Source organism: Sinocyclocheilus rhinocerous, unplaced genomic scaffold (genome assembly GCF_001515625.1).
Source record: "Sinocyclocheilus rhinocerous isolate Xijiao unplaced genomic scaffold, SAMN03320098_v1.1 scaffold432, whole genome shotgun sequence".
In the NCBI taxonomy this organism is placed as follows: Eukaryota; Metazoa; Chordata; class Actinopteri; order Cypriniformes; family Cyprinidae; genus Sinocyclocheilus; species Sinocyclocheilus rhinocerous.
This window is the reverse complement of record NW_015627225.1, coordinates 1,347,569-1,370,363: the sequence shown is the minus strand read 5'-3', so window position 1 is coordinate 1,370,363 and position 22,795 is coordinate 1,347,569. Positions and strand designations below refer to the sequence as shown.

The 22,795-nt window shown below is 37.3% G+C and overlaps 2 protein-coding genes across 3 annotated transcripts in view; one reads left to right on the top strand and one right to left on the bottom strand.

The window, feature by feature from the left end:
- The window catches only part of LOC107721437 (protein FAM149B1-like), a 17,198-nt gene extending 14,571 nt beyond the window's left edge, over window positions 1-2,627 (top strand). For both annotated transcript variants that reach the window (XM_016529454.1, XM_016529446.1), the window contains one exon: window positions 1,892-2,627. In XM_016529454.1, coding sequence (XP_016384940.1) covers window positions 1,892-1,959 — 68 coding nt within the window. In that variant the 3' untranslated portion in view covers window positions 1,960-2,627. The remainder of the gene's footprint in view (window positions 1-1,891) is intronic.
- Window positions 2,628-4,961: 2,334 nt separating this feature from the next.
- Window positions 4,962-13,870, bottom strand: LOC107721714 (protein NDNF-like). The gene is made up of 4 exons (XM_016529854.1): window positions 13,757-13,870; window positions 11,175-11,257; window positions 8,376-8,500; window positions 4,962-7,007 (listed from the first exon to the last, which is right to left on the bottom strand). Exons 1-4 carry the CDS (start codon window positions 13,868-13,870, stop codon window positions 5,581-5,583), a joined length of 1,749 nt encoding a protein of 582 aa, XP_016385340.1. The 3' UTR covers window positions 4,962-5,580.
- Between the last annotated feature and the right edge of the window lie 8,925 nt (window positions 13,871-22,795).

Below are 22,795 nucleotides of genomic sequence, written 5' to 3'. Positions count from 1 at the left end.
CGTGCGTAGTACATGTTAGGTATGTAGACATGCGCAGTACGTGTCGATTTTAAAGGCAAGTGCGAACAAACATACACAACAATGGCACTGTTGTTGCTGCTCAAGAGTTTGCTAACGCTTCTTCAGCAAAGTGTGGATTTACTTCACCAAAATTACAACCAACAGTGGAGACGCATCATATACAACATATAATCGTCACTTCCCTACAGCTACTGTTTACTAACAGGTGACAGCGCCAACTACTGGCCTGGCATACGTAATACAGCTTTTTTGTCCATTTTCACGGATATGTAGCGAATCATTTTGAAAACGTTATCGTGTATACGTGAAACATTTTAAAAACGCAAGGGAAAAACTTTTCCGTTTTTGACTACACCGTTGTCGTGTAAACGTAGCCTAATACACAGAGCCGTAGCTTGCTGACAAGCTACGCAATATCGCATTCATAATCGAATGTGATCTGCGATTATGAACGCGATATTGCGTAGCTTGTCAGCGAACTACAGCTCTGTGTATTAAATGCCGCTCCATCTGAAAGCACGTGATGGAGATTTACTACTAATCACAGAACCGGCTTTACTGACGAGATGCGCATGATCGTCACATGCAACTTATCGTACAGCCCTATTTGAAACTATGGTAGATTTGTATTTCTTGAAGGAAACACTAGCACTAGTTTTCGTTCAATGTAAACTTTGTTTACAGTGTGAATGTGGCTATAAATAGTTAAGTCGATATCAAATTGACAGTTAAATCGAATCAATGACAATTAAATATGCAAATACAGTGCTATTCAAATGTTTGGGGTTGGTACGATTTTTTTAATGTTTCTAAAAGAAGTCTCTTATACTCAACAAGGCTGCATTTATTTACTAGAAAATACATTTAAAAAAACAGCAATATTGGGAAATATTATTATGATTTAAAATAATTCTTTTCTGTTACAATATATTTTAAAATGTAATTTATTCCTGTGATGGCAAAGCCATTACAGTACTTCAGTCTTCAGTGTCACATTATCAACAATTGTGCTGCTTAATATTATTGTGGAAACTGTGATTTTTTTTTCAGACTCTTTGATTTAATAGAACATTCAAAAGAACAGCATTTATTTGAAATAGAAGAATTTTGTAACAATGTTAAAGTGTTTGCTGTCACTTTTGATCAGTTTAATGCATCCTTGCTAAATAAAAGTATTCACACTGACCCCAATTAAAACCACACTGACCCTAAACTTTTGAAAGATAATGTAAATGCAAGAAAGCAGCCAAATAACAATGTAGCATGCTAATGCTGTCAGTTAGATTTTTAATTATGAATATTTATAAAAACTAAATTAGCACAACAGATCTTGAAATTAAGTTTGTTTTAGCAGAATTAATTGCATAAAAATGTGGAAAAGAAAAATATAATAGGAATATCAGAAGCCTTGCATGCACTGTAATAAGATTTATATGCTTGGGCTCCTCAAATTTGCCTCTTCTTAGTACTTTATATTTATGAATATTACATAATTTTTACTTTAAGAATAATGATGAAAGAGTGAAATGTAGAAAGGAAGTAATTTATTATTCTGATTTATTATCAATTTATTATTTAACATCTATGATTAATCATTAAGTACCATGCTCTAACTAAAATGTCTGAGTGCTAAAAGTCTAAACTTTTTCTTAAGATGGAACTTCCTAAACCTTACACAGATCTCACAGGAAATATTCCCTAGAGTTTGCATTTAGAAACTCATCTTGAATATATAAGATACTGACATGACTGGATTTAGCATAAAATGTAAACATTTTGGTGAGAAAGCAACCACTAAGAATATAAAATTACTTTTAAATGCATGAACATAGTGTTCACACTTTCTCTCTCTCTATCACTACACACCTAGTGTCTGTTCCAGCACGTTCCCACAACAGAGGTGGTTCGACGGCACGCAGTAGCAGACCAGGGCTTTAACACAAAAACACAATCTCCATCACCTTGAACCAAACTCACCTCAGCACTGACGCAACTTTTCTTCAGTACTGACAGACGCTTTATACGTCTGCTGGACTTTTGTATGACACGCCGTTTGGGCGTGGACTTTATTTATGACCGCTGTTGTTATTATTAGTAATATTGTTATTCATGTTGTTGTTTGAAATTTTCTAAAACCCTATTTTTGTATATTGGACTATTCAGCTTCATACAGCTGCCAAATACAGGAAACTGTCTTTCCCTTACATCTGTAGATGTACTGTACATGCTGTACTGTATGGAGTAACTACTTTTGGTTTTCCCTAAAGACGGCTCTATGAAGCCTACATGGAGTTTCGATGCAGGTTCATTCAAGCAGGGTATTTTAAATTGCCTGAATGTTGGCGCACCGGAGTGTTCAGGACCCTGTTGGATCGTGGAACCTGCTATAGAAGATTATAATATCTATATCCTAGATGGATGTTCCATTGTGATGCAATTCCAACAATTTCATCCACGATCATGGACAATAGGTGCGTAAGAATACTTTTAATTAAGATTATGAAGAGTCCAAAGGGTTGTAACCCTTTGTATCATGATTCCGTGATCATGTGATGTTCAATATAACATTATAACATTCAAACTGACTCCAAGGTCTTAATCAGTGTAGAACCACTTTGTGGAAAAACCCTGTTTTTCAGAGGGAAACACTAATACACTGAAATTCTGGAAGTACACCTGCAATACGAGAGCGGGCCGGTACAATAGTACAGCCTACTTAATGACGGATGAAAAGAGGATTTGAAGTTTCAAGTTTCTTATTTTAAAACCATTTGATATTCAGAAAATAAGCCTTTGTGATTGAGCCTTAGTCCCGTGAGCCATACAGAACTTGGCAAGCGACGGACAGGATGGTGTTTATTAATTATTACATGTATAAATAGAAACGCACACAAAGACTGCAGAGTTCAGGGTTTGGTCAAATAAGTGTACTGTAAAAATCTTCTTTTTTTGTCGGTTTAAAGTGGATTTTACAGGAATATTATAGATTATAAATCTTTCATTTAGACTTTTAAATGGCCATTTGGTTCTTTTGGGGCCAGGAAATCCTTAAATATTTAACACTGACTGGTAAAGCACATTTTGACGTACCATTTTACTGGCAGATATTGAATGTGGCTCTTACAGGTTTGTAATGTTTATGTGGCAGCTTCACTGTAACAGCATTTATTGAAATCGTACCGACTCTAACTGAACATTTGCATTTCTCCGATTTGATTAACGTGTTGATCTCAGTGAAGTGAGTATTGCTTTTAATCGACTTTTTTTCTATCTGGAGAGTAACTAAGCTCAAAGCATGTATTATGAATGTACAGGCCATCATAATGTTTGATGATCAGAGAGATGGATTCCTCTACAGCCATATGGAAGGGATGTCACGGGAAGACATCTCTTCATACCCCAGCCTAACACCTCCGCCTCTAAGACAGATCCAGCTATTCTTCACTCAGCTCGGCAAGGACAATCTAGAGTTGCAGAAGTTGTAGCCATATTTGACTTCTAGAGTTTCTTTGTCATTCGACAGAGATTTCTAGAGTTCCAGTAGACATTCTGCTGTCTGACCACAGAGTTTCATTGCTGCTGATTTGAGTGGGCGGACTTCAAGAGCCATGTCACCTGGATCAACAGACCACTCTGGTCTTTTAAGCACGGATGCAGATCTTTTGCAAGCGGACGTGTTTAGTGTGTGGCAATAATGGTTTATCTGCTCTAAGTCTGGTGGAGATGACAGTGCTGGATGGGAGTGTGTGTGACTGTGTGTGTGTGTGTGTGTGTGTGTGTTGTGGAGGTGACAGCTCTTGGCAGGTGTAGCACTGCTGTATCTAAGATTCCCCATAAATGTTTACCTCTGTAACCTAAATGAGAATGGCAATTGAACAATAAAGGTAATTATTTGAATAATATGTTGTTTTTCTTTTGGTCTTTAACAGTACTGTACATTAATCTCAGTAACTATACAGTTCTGAGTCAGCTTCAGTTGTTTTGTATGTTGGTTTCAAATACCTAGTTCAAAACTGCCTGAAATTAGAATAACATTAGTGATTCTATTCTTATCATAGTTGACATATTTTTGCTATAGCTGTTGGATAAACAAGTGAACTTTAAAACCACAATTGCCTATATTATAAATTTAAACAATTCATAAATTATAAAAAATAAATCAAGGTTTTGATGATTATTCTGATCATTTTTGGTTTAGCTTATATTTTTGCTAAACAACAGCAAGTTAACAAGTGTATTTTTGCAGTTTTTCCCCTTTTAGAGAAAGGCTATGAAAGTATAAAATGACTGACATGCAACTGAAATGACATAAGGACATTAAACCCATTGCACACACGATATTAAATAAGATTTGTTTCAGTCGACTTAAGGAGATAGTTTATAAAAAAAAATAAATCTAATCTCTTAGACCATCCTCATCAAATCTGAAAGGCTTATTTTTTAATTCAAAGAATTTTGAATTAACTAGCCAAAGTTCAGAATATGATAGATCATAATGATCTAACCTGTAGAAGGCCACTAATCAAATATTTTTAGTGATTCAAAATTCCAGTCACTACATCAAAATTCCCACAACTGTTTTTGGGACATCCAGCAGCCGTTCAGGGTTTGTTCCTCATTTGGACAGCAGAGGGAGTCCCTGGAGCACTTTTGATGTCTGTGGGACTGCAGCATCCAAAGTTCGTCATAAATATTTTTAATATTTAATAAGAGCTCACAATGTCTGTTTGTTATTTGTGTAATCCGTATTATTAATACTAACACTTTCTCACTGTCACAGTGGTAAAATTTGTGTACCTGTTTGCTACTAACATCAACACTGAATCGCTTTCACATGTATAACCTAAATTCAGTCCATTTTATATTCAGGAACACGAACAGCCATTGCCCTTGATGAATGTCAAAGCGTGAAACATCTACAGATCATTTTCATGTCTGGTTGGTAACTGTTTTATTAGTGCGCAGAAGCGCAGCACAACGATCACATCACAGACAACGAAGCGAACGGCTAACTCGTTTTTCCCTGCTGCATGCTTTAGCAGAGCATAATCAACACACTGACTTCACACGGCTCTTTCGCTCTCTCTCGGCTCTCCCTCGCTTGGTGTCTTTCTCTGATACTGGTGGCAGATTAAGAGATCTGATACAGCTCTGGTTAGCACTGGTGCTCAAAGCCCTCCGGCTGTTTCTCTTGCATATTTTGGCACGGTCCTCTTTTGTGTAAGAGACGAGAGAGTTTCTGTTATTCAGACACTCTAATAATTAACAACAGAGACGGCATCACACAACAACAACAACACAAACATTAATACGGCAGTATCGTAAAGTAAATTAATTTTTGCTGGTGTGAGCTTGGTCTCACCTCTCTTGGTATTTTGTGTGTCTCTGTGTTGGCATAATTATGTGTGTTTGTGTCTTTCAATGGTCACGTTTGACCTCCACTGCACCAGATCAAGGCCCCCCATAGTTCCCTCTCTGGCCTTACAATGGCTTCCCTGTGGCGTAATGTCTCTCCATTTGAGTCCTTCTCCACTGAAAGCAAGATTCTGAGATGTCCACTCAACATTCACTTCTGGTTCTCACCGTCTTGCTGTGGTACTTAATTGGAAGTCCCCAGCGTCTCATAAGATAAACGTCAAACACATATAGCATCCCTGGTTCCAGTTCACCGATCACCGCTGTTGTGACCGCCCGACGTGGGTTCAACTCCTGGAAATACTTACAGAGGACTCTCTCGTTTGCAGGACGGGATTCTGGGTCGATGCAATGATCCGTCGAGGTGTGCTTGCTGTCAAGTGGGATCTGCCTCCGATAAACGCAATAGAGACTCCGCTCTTCGGTCCCCATCCAGGCCAGAGTGACGGAGTTGCATGTCCGCAACTTGTTGAAAGACTTAATCTGTAGTGTGGCGGGAAACACCGGCACGGCTCGGCGGTGGTACGCTGATGACGCTTGCATTTTGAGCCAGAACTTGGACTTGCTGGAATCGCCTTTAGGGATCGTCGATGAGGAACCTGGAGCCAAGGCCTGGAGCTGGATGAGGTACGATGGGGCACCGTGCAACCATATCTGGGCAAGCTGATGTCCCACCTCTTGAGACGTCAAAGTCCGTCCTTTACTGGAGACGGTGACCTTGACTTTACTAGTGCTGTTGCAGGTGTGCAAGGTAAGGAGGCCATTTTGTTGCCACCCACGAGGTTTAAATTGGAACTGATCCCCCTGAAGACTGCTTGCATCCTTACTCAGGGTGACCCATTTGACCTGGCCTTCCCGTAAGTATGTGACAGCAGGACGAGCCTCCTCGTGCGTGCGGGCGAAAGTGCCAGTGTAGGCCGCACTTGTGCCGTTAACCCTGTCCACTACGAAGACGTCAAAGTAATACTGCGTATCCGGAAGCAGGTCTGAAACCGTGCACACGCTTTCGATGTCCCTGCACACACATCCAGGGTCCTCAAACTTGTCAGTCGTGGAAGATTCACGATTCTCGAGGGCATCCGGCTGCCGCCACCACCAGTCTTTAAGCGTTGCCCACACAATCTCCTTGCTTTGTTTGTCCCTCCTCTGTCTCTTCTGCACACTCTGTATCTCCTTTCGGATTCCCTCACGAGCAGAGCAAAGACTTCTATAGTTGTGTTTGTGGTTGACTAAGATGCAATATTCGTGATGTGGCCGGTGACCATCTTTAACAACTACGGATGAACTCGGAGCCCAGTTTAAGGTGACACTGGTCATGCCTACACCCAGAGTGTGCACTCTGGGGTCCGACGGCAGCTCCGGGAAAGCCCCCGAGGGACCAGGACCTTCGTGGAGGTACGCCGACACCTGCGTGTCCTGTTCGTTTGATTTCAGGCGCAGGATGTAGATGGACGCCGGAGCGTAGGCAGGACCGGTGTAGGTGTCTACAGCATTGCCGGTGTACGTGTAAATCCTAACCTCTCTTCCAGAACCTCTCCACCAAACCTCTGGCATGCTCTTCTTCGAGCTCCCTGCAGAAACGAAGCATTTCAGATCAAGATCAAGCATATTCAAAAGACGGCTCTAATCAAAAGAGAGCTAAAAAACATTTGGGCGGCATGCACGGATAAGCCTGTTTTTCATGCAAACCATCATTACTTTTGTCGGCACACTTTTAGAGGGAACGTTTGGTAATCAAAGTGAATAATTTAAAGGTGTAGATGGGGACCCCTGAGTTCACAGTCTAAATGATTTATATGTCACTTTATGACTTTATAATGCTGCTTTGCCTGCTAGACTAACTCTTCATTTCAGAACATGCACATGATTACGAAAGCAGAGTGCAGAAATGTAGTCACCATAAAATGCAATGCAAAATCAAATCATCAGGATTATTCTGGTACTGTTAGACACATGAAGCAGATGTGTCTTCCAAATATTAATGAACATACTTACTAATTGTGAAATGCTTTTTGAAACACAAAGCATTTAACTGTCTAGCGTTATGGGTGAAAAATATTAATTTAATTTATAATGTCAATTGGTAACACTTTACATTAAGGTTTAATTTGTTAACATTAGTTAATGCATTAGGTATTGTGAACTAGGGTTTATTAATATTGATTGTTAATTTTACATATACAATATACATACATTTTTAACATTTATGTAGCATGCACAAATTTCAGTTAACAATGAACAACAGTATATTTATAATTACAATTAAATGAATAGTTCACCCAAAAATGAGAACTTAATTTACTCACTCTCATGTCATTTTAATACTGTACGACTTTCTTCAAAATATTTTATTTAATGTTCCACAGAAAAAAGAAAGTCATACAGGTTTGGAATGACATGATGGTTAGCAAATGATAATAGAATTTTCATTAACCTAGATTAACACAGTACCTAATTCATAAACTAATGTTAACAAACAGACTCTTATTGTAAAGTGTTACTAAAAATTTAAATTAGAAACAGACGTCAATGTTTATCCATCCAGACTGTGCTTGCATATGTTGTATCTCTTTGTTTCTGTTTGAAAATGTTTTTCTTTCTTGTCTTTTCTCTGTCAGGGAAACAGCCTGGAGATTTGGAGATGGATAAGAGGAGAATCTTCTGTCCACAGAGGCCCTAAAGCAACACAACAGCAGTTTTACACCTGCTAATTAAATCAGTGAGCCTCAAGCGACTGCTTCGCTTCTTCATTAAAGCCTCTGAAGGGATGTAACCCATCCGCCCTTTGGATATAAAATCCCTGAGTTGTCTGTTAGTCCTGGTTAGGTCTATGCCAGCGCTCCCCAAACACAAACACGTACGTGTTCGCATGCATGCACAAATATACCTTCAAGCAGACACAAGTCCATGAATAAGCATACATACACACACAAACTCACAGTGTGCTTTCTTAGGCGGTTTATCCTTCAGGGTCCGAACAGCCAAGCTCCATTCGATGGGCACTGCACAGGGGCTCACAGTAACGGACAGCAAATCGTCTTTCTTCTTTAGCGTGAAATACAGTCTGAAACACAGATCAGTATCTGTATGTATTAGACACAGCAAATATGATTTGTTTGGTCTAATTATTCATAAGAGCTCTGAATAAAATCTATTTTTATATTCCATAAATTAACCATTAATCATAAATTAATCGGTCTAACAGTCTCCTTTAACAATATGCACCAGCCAAATTGTCTCATTAAGAGATTCTAATTCACTCTATTTGTATTCCTCATTTTTTAAACAAAAAACATGTACAGTAACTGTGACTTAATATCTCCTGAGACTTTGGGCCAGTTGCATAAACATAGCCACTATGTTAAGACTGTCTTAAGAACTACAGTTTGACCAACTAGCAGTTAGCCAAAGGGTAACCAGTCTTGCTTTTTGGATTCAAATTAAACCAACCTACCTTTCTGTAACTGATTTTAAAAAGTTATGACCAGTTTTGAAGAAAAAAAAATAGATGACTAACTTTTTAAGACTAGTCTAAGCAGTTTATGCAACTGGCCCTTTGCATCTTACAATGTGGCCTATTATATTTTTTACTCTAAAGCAGAAATAGACTTCCCTAAAAGACCCTCTATTGAAATTAAGCTGCAAAAATATCTTGTTACAAAATCATTGGATTTCTGACATCAGAAACCCAAAGACTTTAACACATGAATGCCCACATTTATGAATAAATGCCTATTCAGTGTTCTGAAACTTGATCCACTCAGTCATATTATTATTTCTAAACACCATAGTAAAGATAAGAGTAAAATATAGGAATGTCCAACCAACCTTGTGCTGTGTTCCTTGTTCTGAATCATTCAGAAGGATCTCAACATTAGAAATGAGTGGTTGAAGTTCAACAAAGTCCCTGATCATTTCAGTACGAACTTTACTGTTTGAGTGAAATTGCACTGTATTGTGAACATTTGGCATCTATATTGTAACTGCCAGTAAATACACTTGTGAGAAGAAGGCTGTTACTCCTTTCTTATGTGAAGAGAGCATTTATTTTAAAGGAATAGTTTGCCCAAAAATTTAATCTCAAAGTCTAAGTGCTTTTTTGTCCATACAATGGAATTCAGTGGTCACCAAAAGTGTTCGGTTACCAGCATTCTTCAAAATATCTTTTTTTTGCGTTCCACAGAAGAAAGAAATGCATACAGGTTTAGAGCGACGTGTGTGAGAAAATAATGACAGAATTTCAATTTTGGGTGAACTATCTCTTGAACTATAAGCCTCAGAGAGAGGGTGAAAAAAGTGGTTATTAAAAACTAAATTATGACTGTTTTGGAACAAAACAATGTACTAATATAATTTAAAAAGGACCTCAGTGAAAAAAAAAGTGAATGCTAAAAAGTGTATGACATGACGTCTTTAATTAATTAACATGCCGCAGAGCTTCCTTGGGGACTGTTTGACTGCTGTTGTTTGCACAAGTTGATCTGCTAAAGAAGGTGAGGAGAAACAAAAGCAATGACTCCAGAATGACTGATCTCTGATAAGCTTCTATCGATCCATTGCCGTTGTTTAGATATGCATCTCCACAAACCCTAATGTTTACAGACCACAGCTGATGCCAGGTGCAGCATCACTGTAGCGTGCTCCGCTCAGGCAGGAAACACATTCACTCCCCCTCCGTGAATAACATCACACTGGGCAGAATCTGGTGAACCTCCCTCGGTGCATTCTGGTAACACCAGCCATTTGGCAACAGCCACTTTCTCTGACCTTGAAACCCTGCTTGTGCGGCTGCCTTCAGTCAATGGTTTTCTGCATCTTCAGCTGCTCATTATATTATTGCTATGGAAATAGTCAGACATTAGATTTAAGACTCAGCGTTTGTTTAATGTGATTTGGATCTCTTATTTGCATACCCCTGGCACACCGCCGTGGCACATTATCATAATATTGATTTCATTCTTCTGGTAATCAGGTTTAACTTTGACCTTGACAACGAAACAAAGGGTCATAGTTTTAGTTTGAGGGATTGCTTGCAGGTACACTTCAGGTGTGTCCATCCCTTACCCTTTTAATGCAATTTTTAGTAAGAGTTTTGTGTGGAAGGCACAGTTACAATCTTTTAATAGATTAATTAATTTGATTTATGATCAGCAGCTCATGCCCCGCGGCTGTGCATTCAAACTCATTCTGTTCTTCTCTCTTTCTCGCGCTCAGTTTGAAGCCTGACACCACCTCTGTTACGGGTGAGGGAGCAGTTCTCACTGTGACTCTCACTGGCTAGTGTTGCTAATGGAAAAAGAAAGCTGCAATTTTAGCTGCCTGAATTCAATGGGTTTGATAGAGAGGAACTGGGAAATCTGTGGCATGATTTTAAGCCCATTAACAAGAATCAAACAGATAAGAGGAAAAAATTGACCCATCATTGATTTCAGAGTGTCACAAAAAGAGTTTGTGTTGCTAGTAAAATATAGCTAAATGTCTTTTCTACAGACTGTTTACAAAGTAAATATTGTAATATACAGTGGTGACCAAAATTATTAGAACACTAGTATTTTCACCAGCTAGAAAATGGTTTTAAGTCAGTTATTTCTATATTTTGCTGTAGTGTATCTAATCTAGAAGAACTGTGGCAACGTCTCCAAGATGCTTCAAGAAACCCATTTTTTCTGTACCTGCCTCTTATTGGAGAAATTCTTTATTGTCTTTTTTAGCCTTTGTGTGTCTAGTGTGTCTTTTACCTGCGAGTGCGTCCTTTAGGCAGATGTACTGGTGTGACCCTGTTTTCACTCAGCCATGTTGTGGGGTGTAATATGTTCTTTACCTTTGACCCATGAAATACTAACAACAACACTGTTAAAAAGTTTTTTTTTTTTTTTTACTAAATACTGTTGATATTCATCATTTCTAAGTCACTTTGGGGGAAAAAAGCTTTAAATGTTTTTGGTATAGCACTTGAAATGAGATATCCGTCTCACAGTTGTCTACCATTTTTTGTTTTTAACATTTAGAAACTGATGGTCCACTGGTTGCACACTTCACAATCTCTGCAGATGCAGTATGTCGTTCAGATATTGTTCGCCTACCACTGTTTAACTCATTTGACATACTTCCATTTGCATACTATTTATTACAGAAAAACGCATTAGCTTACAGACTGTAGTGAAAAGTTGATTTACCGTATCTTGCCAGTCAGTCCATCTATTTAGATTACAAACAGCTCATGCTTTGGCTTATGAAAGCTCCAAGACAAATGAGGACGTCTGGAAGTTTCAAAAGAGCTGATAATTCAGCAGAATTTTGACTTCATCTCATTTCACAACGTGTAAATCCATCATCCTTGAAACATCTGCTTTGATGTGAAAGTTGGAGATAAACTGCCAACTTTAAATGAAAATTAAAATCTTCTAAAACCTGTCAAAATCCAACTCTGACGGCTGAAATTCACATTCCCGGGCTAAATCCTGGGAAGATCTGCACTCGGGGCTGATGTGTTAGATGACAGTGCTGTTATTTATCTCCCAAGGTGATGACAAACTCACTTGTGTTTCTACCGACATTCAGCACAAAGGTTATTCATTACGGCTGACAAGCGAAGAACAGCTATCAGTCAATCAGTTGATCCTCACACTCCATCTGTTGTGAGGGCAAGATATGAGAGAGAGAGACGCGAGAGGACGAGGGAGAGAAAGTTAGCCTCATCCCAGCTGATGATTCAATGATAGCAGGAAACATTTGCCTTTATTCAGAGAGAATTATTTATATGAGCAACGAAAATTTGCTATCCGCTAACACTCAGTGCTCTATGCTTTGACACTCCACACAGAAGCCTCGCGCTGCGAGACGAGAGCGTCACTTCAGCGATGCCTGGCAAACACTCACTTGATTCTGTCTCTATTTTTAACAGGCGCCATCAAATTGGTTTACCGTGTAAATATAATTCAACTCCACTCATTATGTACGAACAGCAGGCGGCTTTGGTTGTATAAAAAAATCCATCGACAAAAAGAACAAACCCGACCAAAACAGCACCTGGAGGTAATCTGAGCACCGCCGAGCGGCGTCTGTGGGGGAGAGTTGAGGAAGTTTGAAACTCTCAGATGTTCAATCGGTGTTTATCTGCAAGCTGATGGGCCCACTGATGTGAGTTCACGTCCCCGGGGGGAGAGAGGCTGCCATCAAAGCCGTCGTGCTGAAAAGTGTCCCCATAACAACACTCATGGTTGTCGCTGGGGAAACGTTGCCCCGTAGATCAGATGACAGGCGGTGGAGTGAACGCCCATGAGACGCATCACCCAACCTCTGCTCTGATTCTGACTACTGAACAGGCCCTCATTAAAAAACAGAAGAGAAGAAGGATGGAGGGGGTGGAAAAGAAGGATGCAAGGAAAGTGTGAAGAGGAGGAGAGAGAGAGAGAGATGGGAACGGGAAAATGTCCAGGAAGATGAAGAGAGGGATTAAGAAAGGTGAAAAAAAGACAGTGAAGGTGAGAAAGAGAGGATCGGAAGGGGGGGAAATTAGGTAAAAGGGAGAGTGAAGGAGGGAGGAGCCGAACAAGGGCGTAGGAGGTGAGAGAGAAAGACGGGACGAGGAAGGAAGTGTAGAAGAAAAAATGGAAGACAAAATTGACACGTCCAAATGAATACGCGAAAAAGAGCTGGATAGATGGTCGTAAAACCTCGAGCTGGTGAACCCAATGTAGGGGTTAAATTTCCTCCTAAAATCAAATTAGATATTAAGAAAAATGTTGCATTAAGAATTATTTTTTTGCATTTGCATCATTATTTTTGCATTGTAAATTTTTTTTTCTTCCAAAATGCTCATTATTGTAATGCAATAATAATAATAATAAATACTTTTTTTTTTTTTTTTTAAGTATATAGTACTTAAATGGTATATATTTTACGTATTTTTAACATTTGTATATTTATATCATTAAAATACTTAGACCTATTTGAAAGTATTCACACACAATGGTAGTGTTTGTATAAATGAAAAAAAAATTTAATCAACAACAACTGTATTGTAGTCATTAGAATTGAGAATAATGGGAGTGGGATGCCTAGACACGTCATGGTAATGAGAATGTGAGGGGAATGTGCTTAATTAAAAAAATTATTTCATAATGCAAAAATATGAATTGTCCTGAATAGGCTGAATTCTTAATGATTCTGTATTCAGAGTATAATTTCTGATGTTTTTCCTTTTGATTTCAAATGGTTTTCTAGTACACGTTCAGTAAATCTCACACCAATTTTATTTCTCTCTTTATCTCTCAATCTCTGTTTACTGTATTCTGTGAGCTCGTATTACTGTACACACTCTCTCTCTCGCTCTCGATTTGTTGGAGAGCTTGTTGATGGCGTTGGTGGCTGTGGTGTCATGTGACACATGCTCTTTGCAGGGGTCCTGACTGCTCCCAGGGGAGCCAGACATAAAGAGAGAGAGAGAGAAAAAAGGGAGAGAGGTGGAAAAGAGAGAAGGAAAGACAGAAAAGGACTCCAAACTTGAATGGTATAGAATGAAAACTGAGAACTCATACAAAGATGTGGGCCATAGGGGGGTAAATAGACAGAGATGGGCTGAGACGGAGAGAAAAAGGGTTTAGTGAAAGACTGAGGGAGATTGTGGACAGAGCAGAAATATATTATGGACATGAACTCAGAATCTAATTGTCGACTTCAACAAGTCAAGTAACACTAATTGCTTTGTCTTTCTTTCCTTGCTGTCTATGTCTCACTCTCAAAATTTAATTGAATTCAATCATGGCCATGCCGTTTCAATGCTAGTGCAGCAATATTATGCCCGTATTCACAGAGGATATGTTATCATAAAATTGAACAAAATTAAACTTTTTATATTTGTATACATTTTTATAAATTTAAAATTTTTATATTATAATTTTAGATTTTAGATTATTATATTTTTAATTCAAGATTTGAATGTTTTCTTATTTATTTAAATATTTTATATTTTATATTATGTTTTGAGATTTTGTAATATAATATTTTTAATAAAAAATGTAGTTTTCAGATTTATTCAAATATTTTATATTACGTTTTAAAATGTAATATTATTATTTGTTTTAATGTAAGATTTAAATGTTATCAGATATATGCTATTTAAAAAAATACATTTAAAAAACAAAACAAAACTCTCTCTCTTGCTAATACCATGACTATTGTTATTTTCAGATATTGTGATTCAGTTCGAGGTTCATCCACACTATGAGGAGTTTGTGAGCCCTGTTCTGGATTTCCCTGAAACTGAACCACCATCCCAAGCCACAAACCATCTCACCGCTGTACTTATGGTCTATTTAGTGGTCAAAGAGACATGAGTAAAGACACACGCGTATAGAAAGAGGGGATGAGCCCAGTCATATGTAACAAACTGATGGGTCAAAGAAAATAGAGATTGAAGAAAAAGGTCTCATATTACTAAACAGTTATCATTTTTTCTACAAACCAACTTGCATTCAAAATTTACAATATATTACTTTGTGTTTTCACAGAGAATTGAACCCATGACTTTAACGTTGCTAGCACCATGCTTTCTACTAGTTGAGTCCCTGACATGTAATCAAAGACACACAAACATGCAATCACATGTACTTACCTCAGCCAGTGCTCAGGACGTTCACTCTGAAGAAAGAAGGCGAAGAAGAGCAGAAGTAAACGGGTCTGATGTCTTCTGCACTGGTGCTCAGAGTCACAGAAACTCCCCTGTCCTGCTGGAGTCCTGAGGATAGTGGGAAAGAAAGAAAAAAAGAAAAGCTCCCTCCCACCCTCCTCCTCTCCTCTTTCTCCCTTATCCACTCTCTTCTCTCGTTTCCTTTCCTTTTCTCTCCTCTCTTCTCTCCCCCCGACCCAGATCGGTGCAGTCTGATAACTGAGGCGTGCTAGTCAAACAGACACATGCGCGTGTGGACTGTGTGTATGTGAGAGAGAGAAGAGATAGATGATGGATAGAAGGATGGAGAAAGTGTCTTGGTGAGTGCTGTCGTTGCAAGAAGGGTGGTAGTGTGTGTGTGTGTGTGGAGTAATTGCAGAGAGAATTGGGGAGGGTGTTTGGAGACGTGTGTGTGTGTGTTTTTGAAGATTATATAGGGATGTGTTAATTACATTTGGGCACCCACACCAAAGATAATTTCCATTAATTCTCATAGAAACCCAAACCATAAACATCTTCATTACAAACAGTAAATAATTGATATCCTTTTAGATTTCTTGTTATTTTAATTTGTCCCAAAATTATCATTACCAGAATGCAGAAATCTCTCTCTATATATAATATATAATAATTGTTAAATTAGTTAAAATAGTTTAAATTTAATTATTTCATTTCTGTCAATAAAAATCAAATCAACTTTATTAATCCAAAGGGCAATTAGCAGGCTTTAGTAAAACGCATGCACATACACATTAAAGACTTAAAGAGAAGAAATAATTAAATTCCATTTCAATGCAATTGTATCCATTTATGGTAACAAACATTGACAATAATGGGAACTGGGTGTATAAAAAAAGTCCTCTTATTAGCTGTTTCACCTATATGTAAATATATTACATTTTCATATAGGAAACATATTGTCACATGAAATAAAAATATATATGAAACCTACTAGAAATTGGAACAATTTCATATAAAAAAAAAAATATATATATAGCCCATACAAAATGTATGTTTTAATATGTAATATTATGTAAACAAACACATGCACATATACAAATTTTATTATGGGTATTTTTTATATGTAATCAACGCATATCTTCATATACCAATAGAATGTACATATGTGAAAATTATACATCACTTTGGTAACGTATATGACATTATTACTGTTTATATAGGGCAATGTGTATTACATTACGTATGGGCACAGACATAGATATAGATATCGACCTATATTCATCATAAATACATGAGCGCTGAACATAAAATCGCTCCACAGCGCACACCTGAAGCGTGGGTGTGTGTGCGTTTGTGTATATATTGTTCTAAAGGTCAAGTGCTCTTATCAGAGAGATTGAATATGTACATGTAATTGTAAGTGTTTTTCCCGAACTCGACACTGTGCCTCTCTCCTCCACACAATGCAATCTCTCCATCTTCCACCCCTCCCTCACATTCTGTCCATCCTCCACAGCAGAATGAAAAGAGCTATTTGCATTGTGTGTGTGTGTGTGTGTGTCTCCTGGGCCTTTTTGAATGTATTCTATGGGTGCTTCAGCCATGCTATTGAAGTAATGAGAACACTCCACCCATCTGGTCATTGTGTGCGTGTTTGTGACCCCAGATCCAGCAAGGAGCTGCGTCGCTCACAAGAAAAACCAGAGCTCATCCAAGACTTGATTTCCTTGACCAATAGATATGTCCGGCCAGTAAGAAGTGATTTTCTGTGGCAGGCCGCCATCGGTGGCTTTGGTTCAGGTCAGCACAGCAGCTCAGCGGTGACGAAAGGAACCTGATATGACTGACAATCAGAGTCCTAATGAATCTAGAATGTTCTTGATGGTCACGGTCCTGCTAAATCCATTGTGGAAAGAGGAAATTCATCCTACAAACGCTTCAGATTATATTTCATGTTGTCCTTGATCATTATATTTTGTTTGCTCTCAGCTTCAGAAAGTTTTTGCTCTACAAGGAGAGTGTATGCAGGAACGTGGGTTATAATGCCTAGTCATTTGTGGTGAGATGTGTAAAGTGAAACGTTTGGCCTTAGTTCAGTGATGTCTTCTTTCTAACCATCAGTTAGACAAAATGACACTTTTCAGTAGGTAAATGTGAGAAAAAGGGAATAAACAAGTGAGCTGCCTTGCTGTCTTCTGTCTGCCTACACAGACAGCTGCCTATAAAGTGTGGCTCTGTCCCAAATGACAGACTTGATGTGTATTTGCAGACTTGCGATGATTGTTGTTTTACATGTAGTTCGTATTTTAGCTGGGAGCAACTGTTTGAATTTAAAAACATCTTGATGGATTCTTACAATCATGCAACTTTCACTTAACAAGGCATTACTTTATTGTGTGGATTACTTGTGGATTTTTGTGATGTTTTTATTAGCTGTTTGGACTCTCATTCTGACGGCACCCATTCACTGCAGAGGATCCACTGGTGAGACAGTGATGTAATGCAAAATTTCTTCAAATCTGTTCCAGTGAAGCTCTTGGAGGGTGAGGCCTGCGGGTGACTACATTTTCAGCAAATATTCATTTTTGGATGATCTACTTCTTTAAATGTAATGAATATTCATTTTACATACAGTATATTATAATGCATAAATAAGCATTTAAAATTGTTGTCAGTATTTTATTTTTAAATAATTATTTAATTAATTTTTTATTTTGGTTTTAATTCAGACAAAGTATCAAATTTTAATATCAGCCATTTATCAGTTATTATTATTATTTGTGCATGTCTATTTTATCTATTTTACTATTAAATGAAATGCAAGTATATTATCATAATCAACATATTGACTCATCTGCCATTTTGAAAAAAATAATAATAATAATTTCAGAGCTTCATGCAATAAAGCTGGTATTGTCTGGGATGCATTTGTACAGTTATTAAAAAGAGTAAAAAAGAGTTTTTATTTTTTTTTAAAGTAAGGTAAATTGTTGTATACACATGTTAACACTGCTATATTTTCTTTTACTAGGAGCAAATGAGAACCCAAAAAAATAATTTGTTGTACTTTCAATTTACTAGAAGCTTACCTAACTATGACAACTTGTGCTTCTGAGAAACTGAAAAAGATCAGTTTTTTTATAGAAGGCAACAACAGCCTTTGCATGCTTGTGATGCTATCTACATAGGCGGCTATAAGTATATTTTAAAATGGCACTATTTTAGGAAAGAATCTCATCAACTTGCCTAAAAGATCTCTATTTTAAAGTATGATGCTTTAATCGGGCCAGTGCTGAATCTTTGGGTGTTTGGAGGTGGGCCCCACACTCCTGTCCCCCCTGGAGAGCCGGGTGAGTGCTTTAAATGGGTCTGGCCCACTTCAAAATCCCTTTGAACTGCCTGAAGTCTGGCTCTCTCTGATACTGCCGGGGTTTTGAAGTTTTGATTTATAACTTAACCTTTTGGATTTTGCCAGAAATACTAAAAATGACAGACATTTACATGAATGCACACATACACCATTAGCTTTCTCTTCTTCTGTGTTTCTGACTGGTGTTCTCTCGTACTCGCTCTCTCATTCTCTTTCACCGGTTAGGTTTTTTTCTACCATGCTGAATTTCTGTTCTCTTGTGTTCTTCTTAATAATTCATTTGCCATATTTGCTGGATGCTTCTGTCTCTGTACAGCATGCATACACACACACACACACACACACACACACACACTCCTACAACACATCTTTAATTAAAATAATTGAATTTTCAGGTTTTATCAATTATTTATGGCTGGTTAAAGGTTTCTCACAAATGCAGCCCATTAGTCCTATAAAGACTGTAAGCATAGTAAATGCAATATTGTTCCAGTTTGGTGGTTATGATGAGAAGACCTCTGTAGCTCAGGGCAAACTCCTGCATAACACAACACTGACAGAGAGAAAGAGAGATAGAGAGAAGAGAGAAAGGAGAGAGATATGATAGTGGTCTGTTGATAGTGATTCGAATTTTAACAGCAGATGACAAACAGTTGCCCATCTGCCCATATAAAACTGGATTCTCTCCAGGGACCCAAAAGAGAGAGGAGAGTGAGAGAGAGTATTTGTACATGCAAATAGTATGATATCACTATTTTGAGCACATTTGGTGTTATTTTTTTCATCATCAGTTGACTAAATAACTTTAGTTGACTAAATCACAGTCTTTGTCATACCAATAAAGCACATTAAAATTGAAATTGCAAATAAATAAATTAATTAATTAATCTATTTTTAAAATTTGATTCCCATTTTAAAAATTTCTTAATTTCAACTATTTTATCATTTTTTAAATATATTCTATTTTTAGTATTATAAATATTTATATTATATTACTATATATTTTACAATTTTCTCATTTCAAATTCTTTTTGGCAAAACAAATGTAAAGGTTTTGTTATACCAATAAAGTGCATTAAAATTGAATTAGAAAAAAGTTAAAAAGTCAGAAAAACAAAAATGTCAGCGATCGAGAGAAACGGTTCACTCATAAATCTTCAGCTGTCATGTTCATTGTCTTTTTAACCAATCAACACGTCACTTTCACCCAGAGTTCAGCTTGACCTCCCAGTGCGTGATGTCATGGCTGCAGCAGGTCATGGAGTCACTATGATCTCTCATCCAATGGGAGTTTAGCGCATGACACATGTACATGATCTCATCCATACAACAGTTCCATATGGATCTGTTATTTCTGCATCTGTGTCCGTTACAAAAGCAGGATAGCTGTCTGTGTGGCCTCAGAGAGACACTAGAGATGTGACCAGAGATGAGGTGTAAGGTTGAAACGTACGTGTGTGTGTGTGTGTGTGTGTGCTGTCACACAGTCTGAAGCAGAGCATATGACAATAGATCTCTTAATGAGATAGTATGTGTGTGTCTCTCCTGAAACAGTTATAGCTGATTGAGGGGGAGGGTCTCAAGAGAGCTGAGGGTGGCCTGATTTGACCCCAGGGGTCGTGTCTCCCCACTAGACCTCATTTCATTTCATTTTTACAGATAGAAAGACTCTCTCTCTTCTTTCTTTCTGACTTGCACACACATTCATTAAAGATCTGCCAAGCTTTGAAATGTTACTGAAAATAGATCTATTATCATGCTTCTTATCATCTTAAGCACAGACAGGACTCATTTCTGAACACATGCACACCCTTAAATGAATATTCTAGGTTAAATACATGTTAAGCTCTATTGACATTAGAATAGACAATAATTTTGACTAATAATTCAATTACAATAGAAGTCTACTATGGGGAAAACAAATGATTGTTACTTGGACTTTGATATTGAACATGCATTTCTGTGATTTTTTTTACACATCTGTTCAAATGTTTGGGGTCAGCAAGATTTTTATTTTTATTTTTTAAAGAAATTAATGTTTATTCAGTAAGGATGCATTAAACTGATCAATGTCACAGTAAAGAATTTTACATTATTACAAAAAATTTCAATAAAGCCTGTTCTTTTGAATTTCCTATTCGTCAAAGAATGTTTCATAACGATCTCAACAAAAATATAAAGCAGTACAACTGTTTTCAACATTGATAATAATAAGAAATGTTTCTTGCACCAAATCAGCATATTAGAATGATTTCTGAAGGATCATGTGACCCTGAAGACTGGAATAATGATTGCTGAAAATTAAGCTTTGCCATCAGCCATCAGAGGAATAAATTACATTTTAACATATATGTCAATAGAAAATGTTTTTTTTTTTTTAAATTGTACTAATATTTCACAATATTATTATTATAATTTTTTTGGTGTGTGTGTGTGTGTGTGTATGCAAATAAATGCAGCCTTGGTGAGATAAGAGACTTCTTTTGAAAAAAAATCTTACCAAACCCAAATTAAGACTTTTGAACGGTACTTTTATAAAGAATATCTCTTTGGATTTGAGACTTTAGTCTTTGCAACTTTACAGATCTTCTTTATGCACCAAGAGCTTGTAACACTCCAAAGAGAAAGGAAAAAATGAAATTGCATCATATGACCCCTTTAAATTTTATTTTTAAGAAAGTCAGAGTCATTTTTCATGGAAGCCTATTCAATAACATATTCAGGTAAGAGATGACATATACTGTTCATCTATCACAGTTTTTATTCATTTAAAAATAAATACAGTATATATTTGTATAAATACATATGTTAGCCTATATATCTATCTATATATATATATATATATATATATACACTGTGTTATATACCGTCTGTAGCTAAGCAACTGTTTGGAGTCACAAATGCAAATGGTGCCTGTGAATCGCAAAATTCTTCAAGACAGAAAGTCAAGTCTGAGTGAAAACATTTACTAAGGCAACACAGGACCAAACTACACTGCGTATTAACAACCGGAGACATAATAAAAAATCACGGCACACATTAAACTCAAAACATAACCTCAAAATGTCACAACACAGAATGATCACGCACAGATATCAAACCGCACCATAAAGCATAACAATGCAGAAGATGCTGCCAGATGAGATGATTCTTGACTGCACTACAGCTACAGGAAACCAAACCCACTTTAAAAGCTACAAATGTAATGAGATCTGATTATTCTGCTGCACTTCCTGGGGTCATATAGACATGGAAAACTTGATCTACTTGTTTTCAAATGTTGAGAATCAATTTTTCACACTTGGCAGACATGATTGGAAGCGTTTAGTGTTTGGAAAAGTGGAAGACATCAATGATGTACTGGAAGGGGAAGTTACTTTGTGGTGGGATGCCATTTAGTTACTCTTTTCTTTTTCTCTTTCCCTTCTAACAATCTCTTCCCACCCTTTATCACACCCTTCTGCAACTCTCTCTCTCTCTCTCACACACCCCTCCCCCGCTGTCTCTCTCTTTCTGATCCATTTTTCATGCTTCAATCTATTTTCTCTCCTCCATTTGCAATGGTTTACTGTAACTTGTCCCCCTCCCCGTCCCATTCTGTGAGTGCATTACGAGATTCTCTCTCTCTTTCGGTGTCCTTGCCTTTCCCCGTCTCTCTCTGCCATATTATCTATTCCTCTCATCCCTGCTCACGTAGTCTTTTATCTCTCTCATGGGCCATCTATCTCTCTCTCCATCTCTCTCCTATTAAACACCACCCCTCAATTAATCTGCTCGCCATTCCTCTGTTTAAGGTTATAGCCCAATCTCTCTCTCTTTCCCTCTCTTGCTGTCCCTCTCTGCAGTAATTGCTTGTGTGATCCATGATACATGCCGCTGTCCCTTAAAAAGCAGTTTTTGTTGACTAGATTGCAGCACTTGCAGCACACACACACACACACATGCACAAAGCAATAAAAAAGCAACAGAAATGTTTAGACTTTTATTATGCCCCATTTTTATCAGACTTTAAATATAACAGAGGTAAGCAATTATTATAACCCACACTTTTAGAAATTTCATCCCCCCACTTTTCGGGCAACAGTTATTGTGTTTTAAGTGCTGCAGTGTGACCAAAAAAAAAAACCCCCCGTAGTCAGTCATTCAAAATTAGCCATGTATTTTGCCAAAAAATACAAAATAAAATAAAATAAAATAAAATATAAATGTAAAAATAAATAATTTTTACTTTTTTTTTATTCAGCATGTATGTATTAAATTAATCAAAAGTGACAGTAAAGACAAAGTATAATGTTACAAAATATTTCTATTTTAATCCTCAAAATATTAAGCATAGCAACAGTTTTTATTCTAATGAT